The 16,341-nt window shown below is 37.0% G+C and overlaps 1 protein-coding gene across 1 annotated transcript; it reads left to right on the top strand.

Moving 5' to 3' along the window:
* Window positions 1-2,061: 2,061 nt before the first annotated feature.
* On the top strand, window positions 2,062-16,331 carry scn4bb (sodium channel, voltage-gated, type IV, beta b). The gene is made up of 6 exons (XM_026921797.3): window positions 2,062-2,201; window positions 2,328-2,656; window positions 9,660-9,826; window positions 10,483-10,705; window positions 11,530-11,659; window positions 12,997-16,331. Exons 2-6 carry the CDS (start codon window positions 2,584-2,586, stop codon window positions 13,091-13,093), a joined length of 690 nt encoding a protein of 229 aa, XP_026777598.1. The 5' UTR covers window positions 2,062-2,201; window positions 2,328-2,583; the 3' UTR covers window positions 13,094-16,331.
* Window positions 16,332-16,341: the final 10 nt, after the last annotated feature.

Raw genomic sequence — 16,341 nt, 5'->3', positions numbered from 1 at the left:
TTTCTCAACCTATCCTGTCAAGTTAGCCACCTGGCTAGTGTTAGCCGTGAAGAAGAAGATTTATGAAAAAAAAAAAACCCCTCAGAAATCCTGTCAGATTAGCTTGTGTTAGCTAGCAGGTTTACAAAATCTGTGGAAATCACATATATATGTACATGTTCTTTGTGTCTTTTGTAAGTATCTGTGTAAAAGTTATATTTTATAGTACAGATAGTCACAGACAGCCTGTTAATGTGTAACTGTGTAGTGTTACCTGACGACTCGCTAGCTACAAAGTTGACTTAACATTAGCTAGCTACATTAGCTTCACAGAGAAGGCTATTTTATTAAGTTCATTAACTATGTTAGTTTTGTTAATTTAAGTAAAAGAAAACCAGACGTTGTTTACTACAGAGAAGGAAAAAAAACTTTCCTGTCATGCATCTTTTAAAAATAATCCAAAATCAACAGGGAGAGTTACTTCTGAGGTTTAGTGGCGGCTTCAGTAATACGCACTCTGTCTAATATCTAGGGCTCTAACATGTATATCTTTGAAAATACATGCGCATATATGAATGCTAATGATTTATTCAACCTATTTCCTGCCCACATTGCTATAAATACACCCAAAGACATGCCTCCTGACCCTGCTGAAGTAATTAATCACATCGTGGATAAAGTGTCCATGCTGTGCTTCTAAATCGAGGGTGATGCATATGTACACACTGACAATGTCAGCTAAGCAGCCTCTGATACTGTGTACCTGGGCAGAACTGAAAACGCATAAATCATATGTACAGTTTTGCCATTGTATGACCTACACACACACACACACACACACACACACACACAAAATATTCCTAAATGGACATCCTGAGGCAGAAAAACTTGACACTGCTGCCAGGCTACAGTCATTAGAAACTCAACTCAATCTATCAGACACGTTCAAAGTCACCGCCAACACACACACACACACACACAGACACACACATGCACTAGGAGCATCCTATGAGTGAGAGCTTTCGGACCAGAACTCATGTTTCCTAAACGTTTGCAGCAAAATAGTGTCATCCATACTACCATACTAAATATAATATATTACTGTAATAAATAGGACGTCAAAACGGTGTGCTACACATACTACCATACCACATAGTATATCTTATACTGCTGTACTAAACAATATGTTAAAATAGTATGGAAACCATAGTACCACAATAAATAGTATGTCAGTATAGTGTACTATGGAACCCATACTACTATAGTACATAGTATATCAGTATAGTATGCTACTTATACCACTGTAAAAAATATTACAGAGCCCCTACTACCATACTAAACAGTATGTTAAAAATACTATGGAACCAATACTAACATACTAAATAGTATATCAATATAGTGTACCACTTATACTCATATACTAGGTCAGAATAGTGTTTAGCCATCCTGCTTTATTAAATATTATATACTAAATACTATGTTAAAAAATTCTGCTGTACAAGTCACATAGAAAATAATATGGCATCCATACTACTGTACTATACAGCATGTATACTATATAGGCACCCATACCATACTGTACCACCTCTATAGTAGAATAGCATTTTAAATGTAGGCAACACAGCTATGCGTCATGTGTGCTGTCCTTCTCAGTGACTGTGCAAAAAAACTGGCTGTCCATTCATAAGATCAGATAAAGATCAGATTTCTGTTTTTTTCTTCCTTTTCTCACTGGAAAAAACCAGCTGATCTGAAATCAGCACTGCAGCTCCAAGACGCTGCACTGCAGAAAGAACAGGGCGAGTGTAACAGACTGAAGTCCAACTTAGAAAAAAAAGGGATGAGGGAGGAATGATGAGGGGATGAGGGGAGAGAGAAAGGGAGAGGGAGAGAGAGAGAGAGAGAGAGAGAGAGAGAGAGAGAACATCGGGCAGCCAGAGGAGAGAAAAGTTGAGTTAGAGCCAGATTTTCTTCAGCAGTGAGACGAAGGCTCTTGTGTTTAGTCTGCAGTAAAAGAAAGCGCACTGCTGTACTGCTGTTCCGCTGTCCCGGGATGGAGAGAGTGTGTGTGCGTGTGTGTGTGTTCCATGACTGATAGTGTGTGTCTGCACGTGTGTTAGAACATCAGGAGCACAAGAGCACCGGTGTGTATCCTGAAGATGCTTTGTCCTCTGGAATTCTCTCTGTAGGACACATAGAGAGTTATCTGAGCATCGGAAGAGGTATAACATTCACACACACACACACACACACACACGTTCGCATTTATTTGTGCATTTATTTATTTTCTTGTGCATTGTTAACTTCTTCTAATTCCTTTCTCTTTTTTAATCCTTTTGGCACTGAAGCCTCTTACAAAGAGCCTACACACACATATAAACACACACACAACCCGGGATCTTTCTTCATAAACTGGAACTTCTGCTAGGACGCCCTGAATGTAAACCAAACTCTGAAGGAAGCACCTGGAGTTCTTGGAAAATTTACCGCGGTGTGATCCAGGTGTGCAACCAAACCGCCAAGGCCTCTAAGCGGGAATTCTGTGAGACGGACAGAATACTAAGGAGCAGAGAGCGGCGGAGAAACACTGGAAAGGACTGAGAGATGGAGATCCTGAAAGCAAGAAGGTTCCTGCCAGAAAGGATCTCTGACAGCCTTCTCCTGATGGTCATGTTCAGTAAGAGTGCTGTTTCCTTTTCTCTACATTTCTTTCCTCAGGAGTTTAAAAAAAGGGGTGAAAAAAGTTAAATCAAGGAACGTAAAGGGTTCTTTAGTTTGTCCCTCTAGAGGAACCTTTAAACATAGGGGTTTCCTTTCAGATAGGGTTCAAGGACAAATCAATGTCATCTATACTACTATACTAAATATAATACAATCAAGCAGGAGCTACACCTGATTCCACCTGTTTAATTAGCTGATCTTGGCTTTCAATAGACTTAGTTCATCTTAGTCTCCAATTAGTCTCAAGTGTGCCTCCAATTTGGCTAATAAGGATCACTCCATTATTGGGTGTTGGACTGTTTTTTGTTTGTTTTTTTGCACTCAGGAAAATTTTAGAAAGAGATCAGGGTCCTACATAGAACCTTTAAGAGTTGCTTGAGATGCACAAGCCAAGATTGAACCTTTTTTTCAAAATTGTAAAAATTCTATGTAGATTTCTACAACAGAAAGTGTTTTTTCCTCTATCTTAAAGTTTCCAAACAGACCCCTCTGGAAGCTTAACTACTTAAAGAACCCTCAAAGTGTGTTTTTTTCCCAAGAGTTGAGGGTACTGTTTTTTACTTTAAGAGTTCCTCCAGAGGCAAAAGCCAAAATTGAATCTTTATATTGAACATTGTAAAGGTTCTACATAGAACCATACAGCAGAGAAGTTCCAAACTGCACTCACTGGAAGCTAAGAACCCTTAACTATCTAAAGAACCCTAAAGATTTTTCTTCTAAGAGATGAGGATCCTGTGTTGAACCTTTAAGAGTTCCTCCAGAGGCACAAGTCATCCATTTTCAATTGACTGAGTGGACAAAGCTAATGCAGTGTTGCCTACACACACACACACACACACACACACACTAGGTAGGCAGGTGATGCATTAGTGACGATGCGTTAGTTGTGACTATAAATGGATAAAACCACAATGTGTCATTCGTTAATGAATAAAAATTATTACTGTTGGAAAAATGCTGCAGTATGTATAATAGGAATAAACCACTTCAGGATGATCATTTCCTATAAGAGCACACCTTGTTGTGTTTTATTCCTAACTTAGCATAACGTTAATTGTATAAAGAGTTGAGCTTTACTTGTTTCTGTATGCCAGTATATTGTGACATTTCTAAGTCACAATCAGCCTTAAAACCAGTCTTTAGTCTCAGACTAAGCTAAAGTGATTGTGTGTAATCTTGATGCGCAGTCCTGGTAGGCCACACCCACTCATGGTCAATAACCATCCTGCCCCAATTCTGCTGATTTAGCTCTTGATGTTACAGCCTGTAAAACACTGAACCACATGGTGTATATGAACTCTCTGACCCTTTGCTGTCTCTCCTGTACAAAAGCGCTGGGTAAAATGAAACGGTTTCAGATTTTTTTGCTGGCCATGCATTGTTCCACATGGTCACACAGCAGCTGTGTAAACACATACAGTACATTTTTTTCCTTTGGACGTCATCATCAGGTGTTCAGGATTAAAAAAAGTAATGGTCCTGCTTCACTTTCCTCCAAGACCACTAGTCATAGTTTCAGAGTTAGGATAATAATCTGAAATGTCACGATTCATATCTGCACAATTATGTGAACAATTCCAATGCTGCAATCATGCACAGTTTAGCTGTAGCATTTACGATTTTTGATTTGTTGCTATGGTGATACGAGAGACAACTGAAAACTGTGCTTTAAATCTTTCTCAGTTAAAGCAGCAGTAATATGAATAAAATTCACCCAGTTCACTGAAGGGGAAAGGACACAGGGTGAGAAAGACTCACATTTGTTTCTTGTAGCCTTTATTTTATCTAGGTGAATTTGCAAACCTGGGTCTTGTAAACAAATAGAAAACAATTTGGCAGGACTGTGGCCAGTAAAAAAAAACAGGTAAGCTAATTATTATTGTTAATTAGCAATGATACCAGACTTGTGGCTTGCTGCTGTGTCACTACTCCTTGGCACGCATCTGGGAAAAAAAATAGCCATCGTCCACTGACATATGCCTGAGATTTTTGTGGTAAGATTCTTTCTTTTTCTCTCTGCCTGCTATGATTTGGTTAGCCATGTTGGATTGCCTGCTATGATATGGTTAGCCATGTTGGATTTATAAGCATGAACTTAGGAAGCATCATATGACTCAGGACTGCAAGCATCAAGCATCAGAATCTGCCTCTATGTAAAGTTTGATGTTAGAACAAAACTAGCCTGAAATCAGCACCCTAGACAGTTTGACCCCCACTGATCAAGGATCAGTAGAAGTAAAGGATGTGAAAACAAGAAGTCGCTAGATCAGCAGCCCCAGAATGTTGATAAAAAAAGGTTCCAGTCCCTGATCAACAGGGAAATTCAGCCTTTGTGGATCGATTGCTGCCTCTTAGCTAACAAAATACTGTCCTCGGAACGTCCTGAAAAGTTATAAGGACACTGTTTAGTAGGGTCCTTTAAACAAGTATAAAGGTTTTCCAGCATCCTCATAACTTTCCAACAGTGCCTTCCTGAACACCAGCTCTGGAACGGGATGTTCAGCAAGCACATACGGGTGTGATGGTCAGGGGTCTACAAACCATTGGCCATACAGTGTATCTAGCTTGATATCTATTCCCCATTTCAAATAGATACATGGAGTTTTATTTCGATTTTTTTTTCAGCACAGGTAGTGTGATGATGTGCACGAACCTGACTGTTGTAGTGACTGAACAACAAAACATACCATTGGCTACAAGGTCTTGTTTAAAAGTTGTTGGCCTGCTGCCTTTAAAATCAACCAGCGAATAAATAAAATACAAAACTTTTGCAGTGCATTGGTTTACGCCAAACAAAATATTTATTAATTTTTTTTTACTGTGGAGCTACGAATCTACAATTGTAATTTTTTCTCCATTACACAGTGGACCTCTGCAAGAAGTCTGCAATTTTTGGTGAAACTTATTTTCAGTTTCTTAAGGTTGAGATGTCAAAGTATGTTATACACTATTCCCAGAATCTGAAACGTTTTTTTTTCTTCTTTTGTTTGCCAGAATTAGCCCAGTTAGCCCACCACCTTTATATATCATTTATAAAATTACCATCACATCCTCCTAAAGTTTAAAATGTTCTAATGTTATCCAAGAAATCAAAATAGAGCGTCCACTGTTGATGTTGTTGTTGTTGTTGTCGTTGCTGTTGTTATAGTGAAGTCAGCTGGTAGCTAAACTAGCTAGTTTGTAGCTTAAAAGCTATCTGCTCGTTTAAAAACCTATTCTTCTTTAGGTTGGATTATGATCCATGGTTAGTGTTCATAGTTACAATTTTGAGGTTTGCTGTGATTTTTAGGAGTATTTAGTGTTAATTATCTAACACACCCTGAGCCCTATGGAAAACAAAACAGATACAGTGAGAGAAAAGGGAAAATAGGCAGTACTGTGTTACTGTGTAGCTCTTTGTGCTTTGTTGTGCTGCCCTGTTTGTCACTTCTAAAAACTAATCTACTGCAATATGCTATAAATACACACCGAAATATCAATATTAATGTTCCTGACCCTTTATATTCAGTTACACCATCTCCAGGATGTTTCTGTCTCCAGAATATTTCACTGTCCCAAATATACAAGAAATAAGGACGACTCTCAGGAGATCGAAATTGCAGACATTCAGGCTCTATAAGCAAACATATACCCTCTTGGTTTTTAAGTGATCCTCTAACATCAGGTTATAGTGTGTGTCTCTGTGTATGGGAACTGTGTCCAGTGTCTGTCTCTCATATTGGATTTTTTAAAAAGTAGATTATGAAATAAATTTGCATTGCATCAGCATTTTTTTTTTTTTTCCACTGTTCATAAGTCTCAGTGCGTTGCAGACAGAGCAAGAAGTAATCAATGCCCGGATAGAGAGCGGGTCCAGTGAGGGAGTCGACTCACGCCCTCACTGCAGAGGAGAGAGAGAGAGAGAGAGAGAGAGAGAGAGAGAGAGAGCAGCTGTTTTTGTGAATGAGATTTTGCAGCATCATTGCTGCAAGAGAGAAGGAGGGAGACAAGTGAAAGGAGGGGAGAGAGAGAGAGAGAGAGAGAGCATTAACCTTTCAGATAGCAAGAACACAAATTTCAAGTAATTCACATGATACAGTAAAGAGTAAACACTGTAAATGTAAAAGAGATCTAGTAAACGAAGGAATAGATCTGTCTAAATTATGGGACCACTTTACCTGTAAAATAAATTCCACTGATCCCCTCAAATATTAGTGCATTAATATAAATATGCAGAAGAATATTCTGGCTCTTTATTGGAGCTGTACAGGACATTTTTATTTAAACTGTCACCAAGTTGACATTAAATAGAAGCATTATCGGTATATATGATGGTTAAAAAAATGGATATATGTCCATGTAATAATTAATACCGTTTAAATAAAGAGAAATTTTAGAGGAAAAAAAGAACACAATGGAACAGCATGTCTATCTAAACCTGATAGCAAACTACAATGTTTATACTGTTGAGTTATTTAGGATTAGACCAGACAAACTGCCTAATAACCCTGCAAATGAAATAGTAGATATAATAACTTTAATGATGGTGGGTTTAATAAATGTTAAACAAGTCACAGGCCCTCAGGTTACGCATCACAGACGCCACTTAGAGAATCTCGTATCTAATCCTTTAGGGCTGTATTAAGCTTTAATTTATGGATGAGCTCAGAAAAGATTTCTGACTAGCCGAGCTGAAAGTGATCCTTAGAGCACATCAGGAAATCCTTACAATACCGCTTCAAGCATTTGGCGTTTTACAGGTCAAAAGCAAGAAAAGTGAGAAATCAGGTGATTAAATAATGGGTTTAAAGCTGAAAAAAGAAGGAAAACAAATGAAATTCAAGAGGAAACCTATATAAATCGAATGTGCTCTGACTTCTTTTTTCTGACTGAATGAGCTGGAGGTTTGTGAATGTGACGTCTTGAAGGTTTGGTTCCTGGAAAGTTTTTTTTTTTTTTTAATTGGTGAAAATGACAATACAGTGCCACTAAATCACAGACACATTATAAAGAAAGATTAAAAGAGCCATATTTTCAAAGTTTTACAAGCTTTCTTAGTAAATAGAAGTAAAGCTGAGCTTCCTTTGTAAATATCGAAAAAAAGAGATGATATATATGTATATTTTTTTTACATATATTTAGACTTTGAATATAAAAATAAAAGTATTAATAATATAATCGTAGTTGTTTTTTTGTTTAATCGTTTGGTGAAACCAAACAATACAGTTTCAAAACAAAAAGAAAAGGTTTTTTCAATATTCTGTACTACAAAAGGCATTCTTTTTTAACCGATCACTGCTGTATGATGTCATCATTGTGCGCCTCTTGCTCCTCCCACTTATGAGCCACTTGAAAATTCCCACTGCCTTTTTTTTTTTTTTGACTATGGTACTGATTTCAGGTTATAAAATGAAGAATTTGTTTTTTGGGTTGAAAACAGCCACCAAATTTTCCGTTTCTGGTTGAGAATACGCTGCGCTTGTTTCTTACCTGAGAGTTTTCTTTCTTTCTTTTTTTGCATTTGTATATTTTAACCTGCTAGAATGTATAAATCTGAATCCATCTTCACTTTTTACACTCTGTTCTTGCTTCAGTACTTCACTAGATCTTTATACTTGAGGTTTATACTTTACTGGTGATATACTTTACACTAACGCTTCAGATTATTTTGACCTGAAACGTATTTAAATGTAACATCTAAATAAATACACGGTACATCTGCACTCTAGAGTTCTGAGATCTTCAGCGTTTAGCATTTCTCTTTGCTGAATAAATGATCAAATCATTCATTCAAATCATTTATAAAAGTAGATTTTTATACATTTAATTATTGGCGAGCCAGCCAGGAGTTACAAAATACAGGGTCTAACACAAGAATAATAGAAACTAAAGCAGATTCAAGAGCTGATCCAAGCCATGGTTTGGATAAAACCAAGATCTTCCTAACTAGCTAGTTTTAACCTTTGAGAAGACATTGGTCTCATTTTGTCATAAAGACCTGGCAACTTTGCTATCTATGTCAAGAAATACACAATTCTTAGACTCTGCAGAATTTTGATCAGTGTTTATGAACTGGAATTCTATGCTACACAGCATTATAAGCCTGGAAAGGCTATTTTGGAGGGAATAAAAAATAGCTAGCTAAAAAGGTTATAGCTAGCTAACATTTCAACAAATGTTGCTTAATTTTTAAGGTCTGAAATGAACAATGACACAGCATTCCTGTCTAGGAACTGATAGGTGGAACTTGTTTTTGGTCAAAAGGGATGTTGTTTGAGGAACAACAAAGCGATGTTGATACTGGAGCATGTCGTACTTGAACAAGTCACGTATGCCGAAGACATTAAACGACTCGATAGAATCATGTTGACATTGTCTTACTTAGAAAGCAAAACTGATTGTTTAGGAGGATTTTTACCTTGATGAAAAAAAAACGGCCAGAAATATTCTTTCACTTTTTAATGGGATTTGGCCTGGTTTTTGGTTTTAATGGTTTACAAGTCCATCCATTTTAGTTTGAGGTACAGATCCTTTATTTGTCTAGTGTTTAATTAACTGAACTATTGTTTTTGTCAGTGAAATAATTGTGAGCACTGTCTAGATTAAAACAAATTCAATATATGACAGCACTTTCATGTTTCCTTGAAGAAATGTAGGATCTTTACACATACTACCACAGTCCATTAGATCCATTCCAATGAATCACCATTAAACCATAAATTGTAACCACATAATCATCATTAGAGACCCTTTACGGTTCATTAGGAAGACTGTTAAATATGTTTAGAATCAGTCAAAGGTCACACATTAATCCTTTAGAACCCATTACATTGTGATATATCAGCATAAATGGGAAACAAAAAAGCTATACAAACCTTTAACAACCATTACAAAACCACAGGAATCTGTAATAGTGATGATGTTTCTCAGTGTTTGAGGGACATTCTACCTGACTCGCTCTCATGTTCCCTCTCTGTAAGGTGTGTATGGGATGTTGGAGGCATTGGAGATGAACACCGGGAAGGTCCCCTTTCTGGAGGCGGTGAACGGTAGCGACGTCCTGCTGCCCTGCACCTACGCCAGCTGTATCGGAATCGAGAAACTATACTTCAAATGGGAGTTCAATGACAATGGCACCATGGTGAAGGTGAGGCCTTTTTGAGAGTGTTATGCAACAGAACATCTGTGAAAAGACACTTTAAAGACTTTCACTCTGAAAAATCTAGATGTAGACATATTTCTCATGACGTTTGAACATCTTTCTGCTCAGGGTGCAGGTTAGGATAGGGGGTGGGGTTCGTGTTCATCACTTTTCCTTACCACTTTTGACAATTCAGACTAAATCTGGCCATATTGCTGATTGAATTTGTAGAATTTTTTTTTTCATGAAAACAGGTTTTTGAGAAACATGAGAACTACTTGGTATGATATTTAGCTTGCTTCCTAACTAGCAGAATAAATAACTGGAGTTAGATACAGATGTAGTTACATGATCCTGGAAACCAATTATTAGGTTTATTAGATATGTTTCTGTGTTTTTCTCTCTCTTTGTTTTTTTGTTTTTTATCAAGTCATGTTCAATTGATCCCTCTGGCCCCCAGGGGTCACCTGACAAACTTCCATTGAGTGAATAAATTATTGGGGCAGCCATTAATGGGCGGAGATACTAAGGTAACGCTGGGTGTGTTAGAAAGAGTATTTATATGGTCCAGGTCCAGGTCCAGGTTTATGATTTTAGGATCAAACCAGTAAACAAATCGGTCAGTTTATTGATCCAGTCACATGCCTGTGTCATCTAATTAGGTGATGGACTCAGTGATCCCAACGGATAACGCAGAGCCAGTGAACAAGCGCATTTACCGGGACCGTGTGGAATTTATGGGTTCCAGTAAGACAAACAATGTGTCCATCATGATCTGGAACGTGACCTTCGAGGACGCTGGCCAGTACACATGCTTTGGCAAGAACCCCAAAGAGATGGGCAAGAACCACAGTGCCATCTTCACACTCTACGTGGTGGATGAGTGTGAGTGAAGTTTCTACACCTGCGCTGCATCAATTATTCGATAAGGCTACACCTTGCCTCCGGTTTGTTCCATAATGCTGCCTTGTCAGGTGGTCTTATTTCCTGCTGGTAAAGTTGTGATTATAAGAATTTGCGCTCAGGTGCACTGGCAATGTTAGCTAGTTAGCTAGCTTACTAATATTTCAGCTGCTAAAATGTAAATAATACAGAAATTTAAGCCAGTATCTATGGCGTAACCTGAATCTACCGAAATAAAGAATTAGCATTGCACTGCTAAAAAAAGGAAAAGCTCAGTAACAATTCAGGAACATGGTTGTTAAAATTGTTTTCGAACTTCCCATTAGTGTTTAGAACTAGATAAAACATTCCTGCGACTTCTGGGATGGAAACGTGAATTTATAATAAAACACACAAAGCCACCATTATGCATTTTTAATGTTATGGTTTCTATAGCAACAGCTCATTCACTGGGACTTGTATAGCAGACAATCCACATAAATGGATTAACAAAAATGTGTGTAATCATTGATAGGGTAGGGAGACATCTATTTAACATTTATGGAAGGAGTCTCCAGTGTCAGTACTACAGAACAGCAAATTTTCTGACATGTGAAAGTTTTTAGGACAAAGAAGTTGGTGGTTTCCAGTTTCTCGGAAAGAGAAAGAGAGAGAAAAGAGAGTCTGGTGAGGGAACGACTGTTTATAGCTGCTATAACATACATAATAAGAGGAACTAACGTTTTTCAGACGTTCCACAACATTAAATGTAACTGTAAAGGGATTAAAAGTATGACATAGTTTTCAGCTTTCTCTTCCTCTTTCAGTACGGGTTGTGGATAACACTCTGACCATCATCATCGTGTCGTGTGTGGGAGGCTGCATAGCTCTGCTGGTGATCTTCATGCTGCTGAAGAACTTCACGCTCTTCGTCCTTGCCAAGCTTGAGGAGAAAAAGTGAGATTGGCTTTATTTATTTATTTATTTTTTACACTCTATTCATTTGACTGAAATATGGTTAAGGAACGTTTTGATTAAAAATCTAATTCAGAAAAAAAATTCCGCTTTCCGAAAATGTAGTCGATAATCTATGACATGCTTGATGTCCAAATTCAAGTCTATCCCACCCAAACTCTTTTCTGTAAATACATGCCTAAATCTTAATATCTGTTTTTCACAGTACAATGTTAATTTTGCAAAATATTTACAAATTTAAGTTTAATTAAATCTGACAACCTAAAAACTAAGAGCGGCGACTTTTTTCCTTCCTCTAATTGACCTCGGATTTCTTTGATTGCGTCACAGTAGAATTGTGGGCGGGACTAAAAATATAACAACCAATCATTTGTGTCATGTTTCATCTCCTTGATTTGCTCATGATGCTTGTGAAAGTGAGCACAAATGTTGACCTTCATATTCGAGTCATGACCTCTGTTACTGACTGGATGTACCGGCTAAAATAAACATGTCCTCAGTCCTGAGACGTATTTATTTTCCCGTCTCCTTCTCCACTACCCGCTGTAGTTTGATTGCATCTGCCTCCACCTCCTGAAGTGGCGGTGGTGTTATGGGAGGAGATTAGTCTTCTATAAGGAAATCAATATTTCTAAATACTGTATGCTGTTTCACTCAGAAACACGTCACATTACAGGAAACAAAAAATGCACTCGATATTAGTTTCACGTTGTCTTTAAAGTGGGAACTGATAGCAATTTCAAGCTTTCAGCTACAATTTCAGCTTTAAATTCTGCTACACAGTGAAGTTTTGTTCATGTTTATAGGTGACAGTGAGTCCCGCGGTGTCCTAAAGCACATCAGCAAGCCTGCGTGACATCACTGAAGAACTCTGGATGTGGTTTAAGGTGGAAATTTACAGAATAGATTATAAGACATAGACTCACTTTACTTCAGAACAGAATAAACGGTATTTCGACAAAGCTGGTAAAATAGAGGGATCCTTACGTACTTATCCCTGAACTGCTGAGTCCACATAAACTGTGAAAAAAAAAAAGTGTTTTCCTGATGTACTAAATCAAACTAAATCTTCTTAATGATGCACAGACACAATAACACTGATGCAGCCGGTCCCCTATTCAGTCCTCAAAATGGCCGCCATTATACAGTGTGACATTACAAGGCTATCTGGGGTAAAGGGGAAAATTGTGACAAAGTGTAGTCAGCACAGAAATAACCACCCTTCTCATCTCTCTCTCTCCCTCTCATCTCTCTCTCTCTCTTTCTCTCTCTCTCCCTCTCTCTCTCTCTCTCTCTCTCTCTCTCTCTCTGGTCTGCAGTAAGGAGTGCCTGGTCTCCTCCTCAGGGATCGATAATACGGAAAACGGACTGTCCGGCTCCAAAGTGACACCCAAACCTACACCAAAGAAAGCCTGAGAGTGACACACACACACACACACACACTCACACACACACTTTAGCCAACATGCTGACCCCTTCCTGTATGTCTGGTCACATCTCTCTTTTCAAAAAAAAAAAAAAAACACAAAAAACACACAGTGTGATGCATTTATACATTTAGCATTTTATTATTTGTATATTTTGTTTATATCTAAGTGCAGATAGGAGTGAATGATGAGTACAGGCCGTATCGACTTCTGAATATATTGCACACTTGCATCTCATTACATTTTAAAAAAAAAGACAGAAAAAAAAGATATATATTTCAATGCAATGTACAGCGTTAACTCAGCTGGACTCCAGCAGTTGGGACTGCATGAAGCAATTTTGAGTCTGGCTCTCTAAAAAAATGTATTTATTCCATCATTGGTATTTATAGTTATTTATTTTTTTGCTTAAGATTAAACCAGGTGCCTGTAGACGCTTCTGTTGCCACCTGAGGGTGGGGAGAACTACACTAATGCAACACACACACACACACACACACACACAATATGTAATGCAAATAAAACAGAATGCAACAATGAAAACAGAAAACTTAGAAACATGTAGATGCTGCTAGCTGATGAATGAATACTTGAAAATCCCTAGAGTATAGTTTTGCCCTAGAAGAAAACAGAAGTGCAAATGAAACACTGGAAATGCTGCTTCTCACTATTAAGCGATGCTTTTTTTAGCATGGTGACAGCCAACACTTGTTTACTAGAAGAGTAGAGGAATATGATATATATATAACAATGTTTACTAGAACAGTAGAGGAATATACTTAGTATTTTTTTATTCAATCAATAACATATTAACTTATTAAACTCAGATAGGCCGTATCGTAATATGAATGTATGCTTCTAAACACACGCATATCAAAATGATCACCACTCAGCAAAATACGATTGCAATATTCTGACACTAAGCACACTTTAATCAGCATGAGATCAGCGTAGGCTTATTAATCAGCAAATACCTTGCTGTAACTTGTAGAAGTTTTGCCCCGTGTAATGAATACACACTTAAAAATATTCTATACATCAGTTCAACCTGAATGCGGCATTTTCTTTGTTCAGTTTGGGGTCAGTTTGTTAGTTAACCAGGTAAAGTCCAGATGTTCTACTACTGAAATAGGTACTGAATAAATGTAGTATGTAAAACTGGGAATATTTTTAAGTGATTTAAACTAAAATAGGATGCAATGCAGGGTTAGTACAGGGTTATTTCAAACCAGATGTCTTGTTTTGTCTTTTTCCCACCACAAATTCATAAAAACCACCACGAATTGAACAGAAAGCGACTGATATTAATGGAACGATTTGGTAAATGTCGGTGCATTGATTTTCCCACATTACGTTTTCAACACCAGAGAAAATTTGGGCAGCATAAACAACTGGTTTATAATGATTTTACATGTTGGTTGGATGGGCCATTTTTCTGTGTTCACATTAAATAATCAAAAAGCTTCTGACTAGGAAAAAAATCACATCACATCAACGTCAGAGATGGAATTCTGGGAGTTTTCTGACAGCCCTAATTTCTCTGTTCAAACCTGAAAGTGAGGCAGTTGATGACACAAACATGTCCATAGACAGTCTTTAAAATATGATTTTTTTTTAAACTTCATATTTCAGTTTATAAGGAATTACAACAAAAAATTCAGTATCCACTTCAGTTCTGCTAACGTTTAGGAGAACATGTAGTAATGTTTACCATTAACACATCTAGAGGCTAATGCTAGCTAATTAATAGTTGGATAGAAACTACAGTTGCCATTTTTATCTAGTAAATGACAAATGGGAAGTTTTACGCCCTCCTGAGTTTTGATGTAAATGAGGCATATTTCCCACTTTTGAACTAATTTGTGTTAAATGCACTGCTAACATTAGCTAGTTAGCTAGCATGGTTTTGATTTTGGTATATTTCCTAGAAATTACTTCTATTGTTAAACCCTACAAATGTAACCAAATGTAAGGGAAAATACACTCCAGGGCCTGCAATACTGGTGATTACTAGTAGAAAATGTTATTATAAAGTACAGTAACAAGTTTGAAATTTGGGTTTCTGATACTCACAATTGTAATGATGATATTTTAGCATGGTTCGTGTTCATTTATCATAAACATTCACCCAAACTGAACAGATTAACTGCAGTTTAACTGGAAGTGGACGCATTCTCAACTCCGCTTGTCCTTACTTGACTCGCTGCTCAGGAAGGCTGATACATTTCGATTAGTGCAATAAAAGCCTTCTTGATTCTGATAATTGCCATTAAATGTTGTTAATACTAGGATCTTAAAATCAATTGAAAAAAAAAAAATCAACATTCTGTGGCTAATGGAAAACTAAAGTTATTTTAAAGGAAGCGTTAAATGCTGGTAAGTAACTGAGGTTAAAGAAATGATGAAATGTAAAGTGCAAAATTGGCACATTCAGGGAGCTTTTAATATCTGTACTGAGATCTAAATGTATCAGATCACAGAATGTTATATACAATAAATCAGATTTTTCCTTGCGTTTTACAGTAACTATTAGGATTATGGTTAATTGTGGCAGGTTTACAGTTAGAACCAAGATTGGTATTGAAGATATATTGGTATGGTATTTTGAATTTGTTTTATTACAGCAAAATTATGCAGTATATCTATAATAGTTCCTCATAAGATTACTTTCCATTTCCAACACTAAACGCATTATAACCTCACTCACATTGCCTTACATGATTATGTAGAATTTGAGTGTTAATTTCCATAGAGTGATTTCTAGATTTGTTTGTGGTGAATAGTGAATATAAAAATAAAGCTAAGTGAAAACAATAATCAGAAAGATGAGATGATGTTACTGTGATAATTCAGCAATAAACAATAAACCGTACTGTAGCTATGAACCAAATGATAGAAAGTTGGACTCCGTGATGGAATCTTTAATAAATATTGAAATAAAACATCTGCCAAGTGTGAGTGTGAGATTTTAGACGGATAGTTGAAATCATTAGATGAATGGAAAAGAGCTACAAACATGGATAAAACCTCGAAACTAATTTACGCTATGTATTATTGCAAACTGAAAATGCAACTGATCTGTCATTATTTTACCATCTTCACTGAATGTCTTGTTGGATGAAAATAATAGCCTTACAAGACTTTATGATTGATAATTTGTTATTTAAAATGTCTGATTTGCTGGATGATGTGTCAGTAATTGATGCATTAAATTATCGATGCTATAATTCTTCTGAA

Source organism: Pangasianodon hypophthalmus, chromosome 27 (assembly GCF_027358585.1).
Source record: "Pangasianodon hypophthalmus isolate fPanHyp1 chromosome 27, fPanHyp1.pri, whole genome shotgun sequence".
NCBI classification, from domain to species: Eukaryota; Metazoa; Chordata; class Actinopteri; order Siluriformes; family Pangasiidae; genus Pangasianodon; species Pangasianodon hypophthalmus.
This window is presented reverse-complemented; position numbering and strand designations above follow the sequence as displayed.

Coding starts and splice junctions, on each gene's coding strand:
- scn4bb (XM_026921797.3), top strand. CDS start 2,584: ATGGAGATCCTGAAAGCAAGAAGGTTCCTGCCAGAAAGGATCTCTGAC. Junction 9,827..10,482: donor ACAATGGCACCATGGTGAAG/GTGAGGCCTTTT, acceptor TCATCTAATTAG/GTGATGGACTCAGTGATCCC. Junction 11,660..12,996: donor GCCAAGCTTGAGGAGAAAAA/GTGAGATTGGCT, acceptor TCTGGTCTGCAG/TAAGGAGTGCCTGGTCTCCT.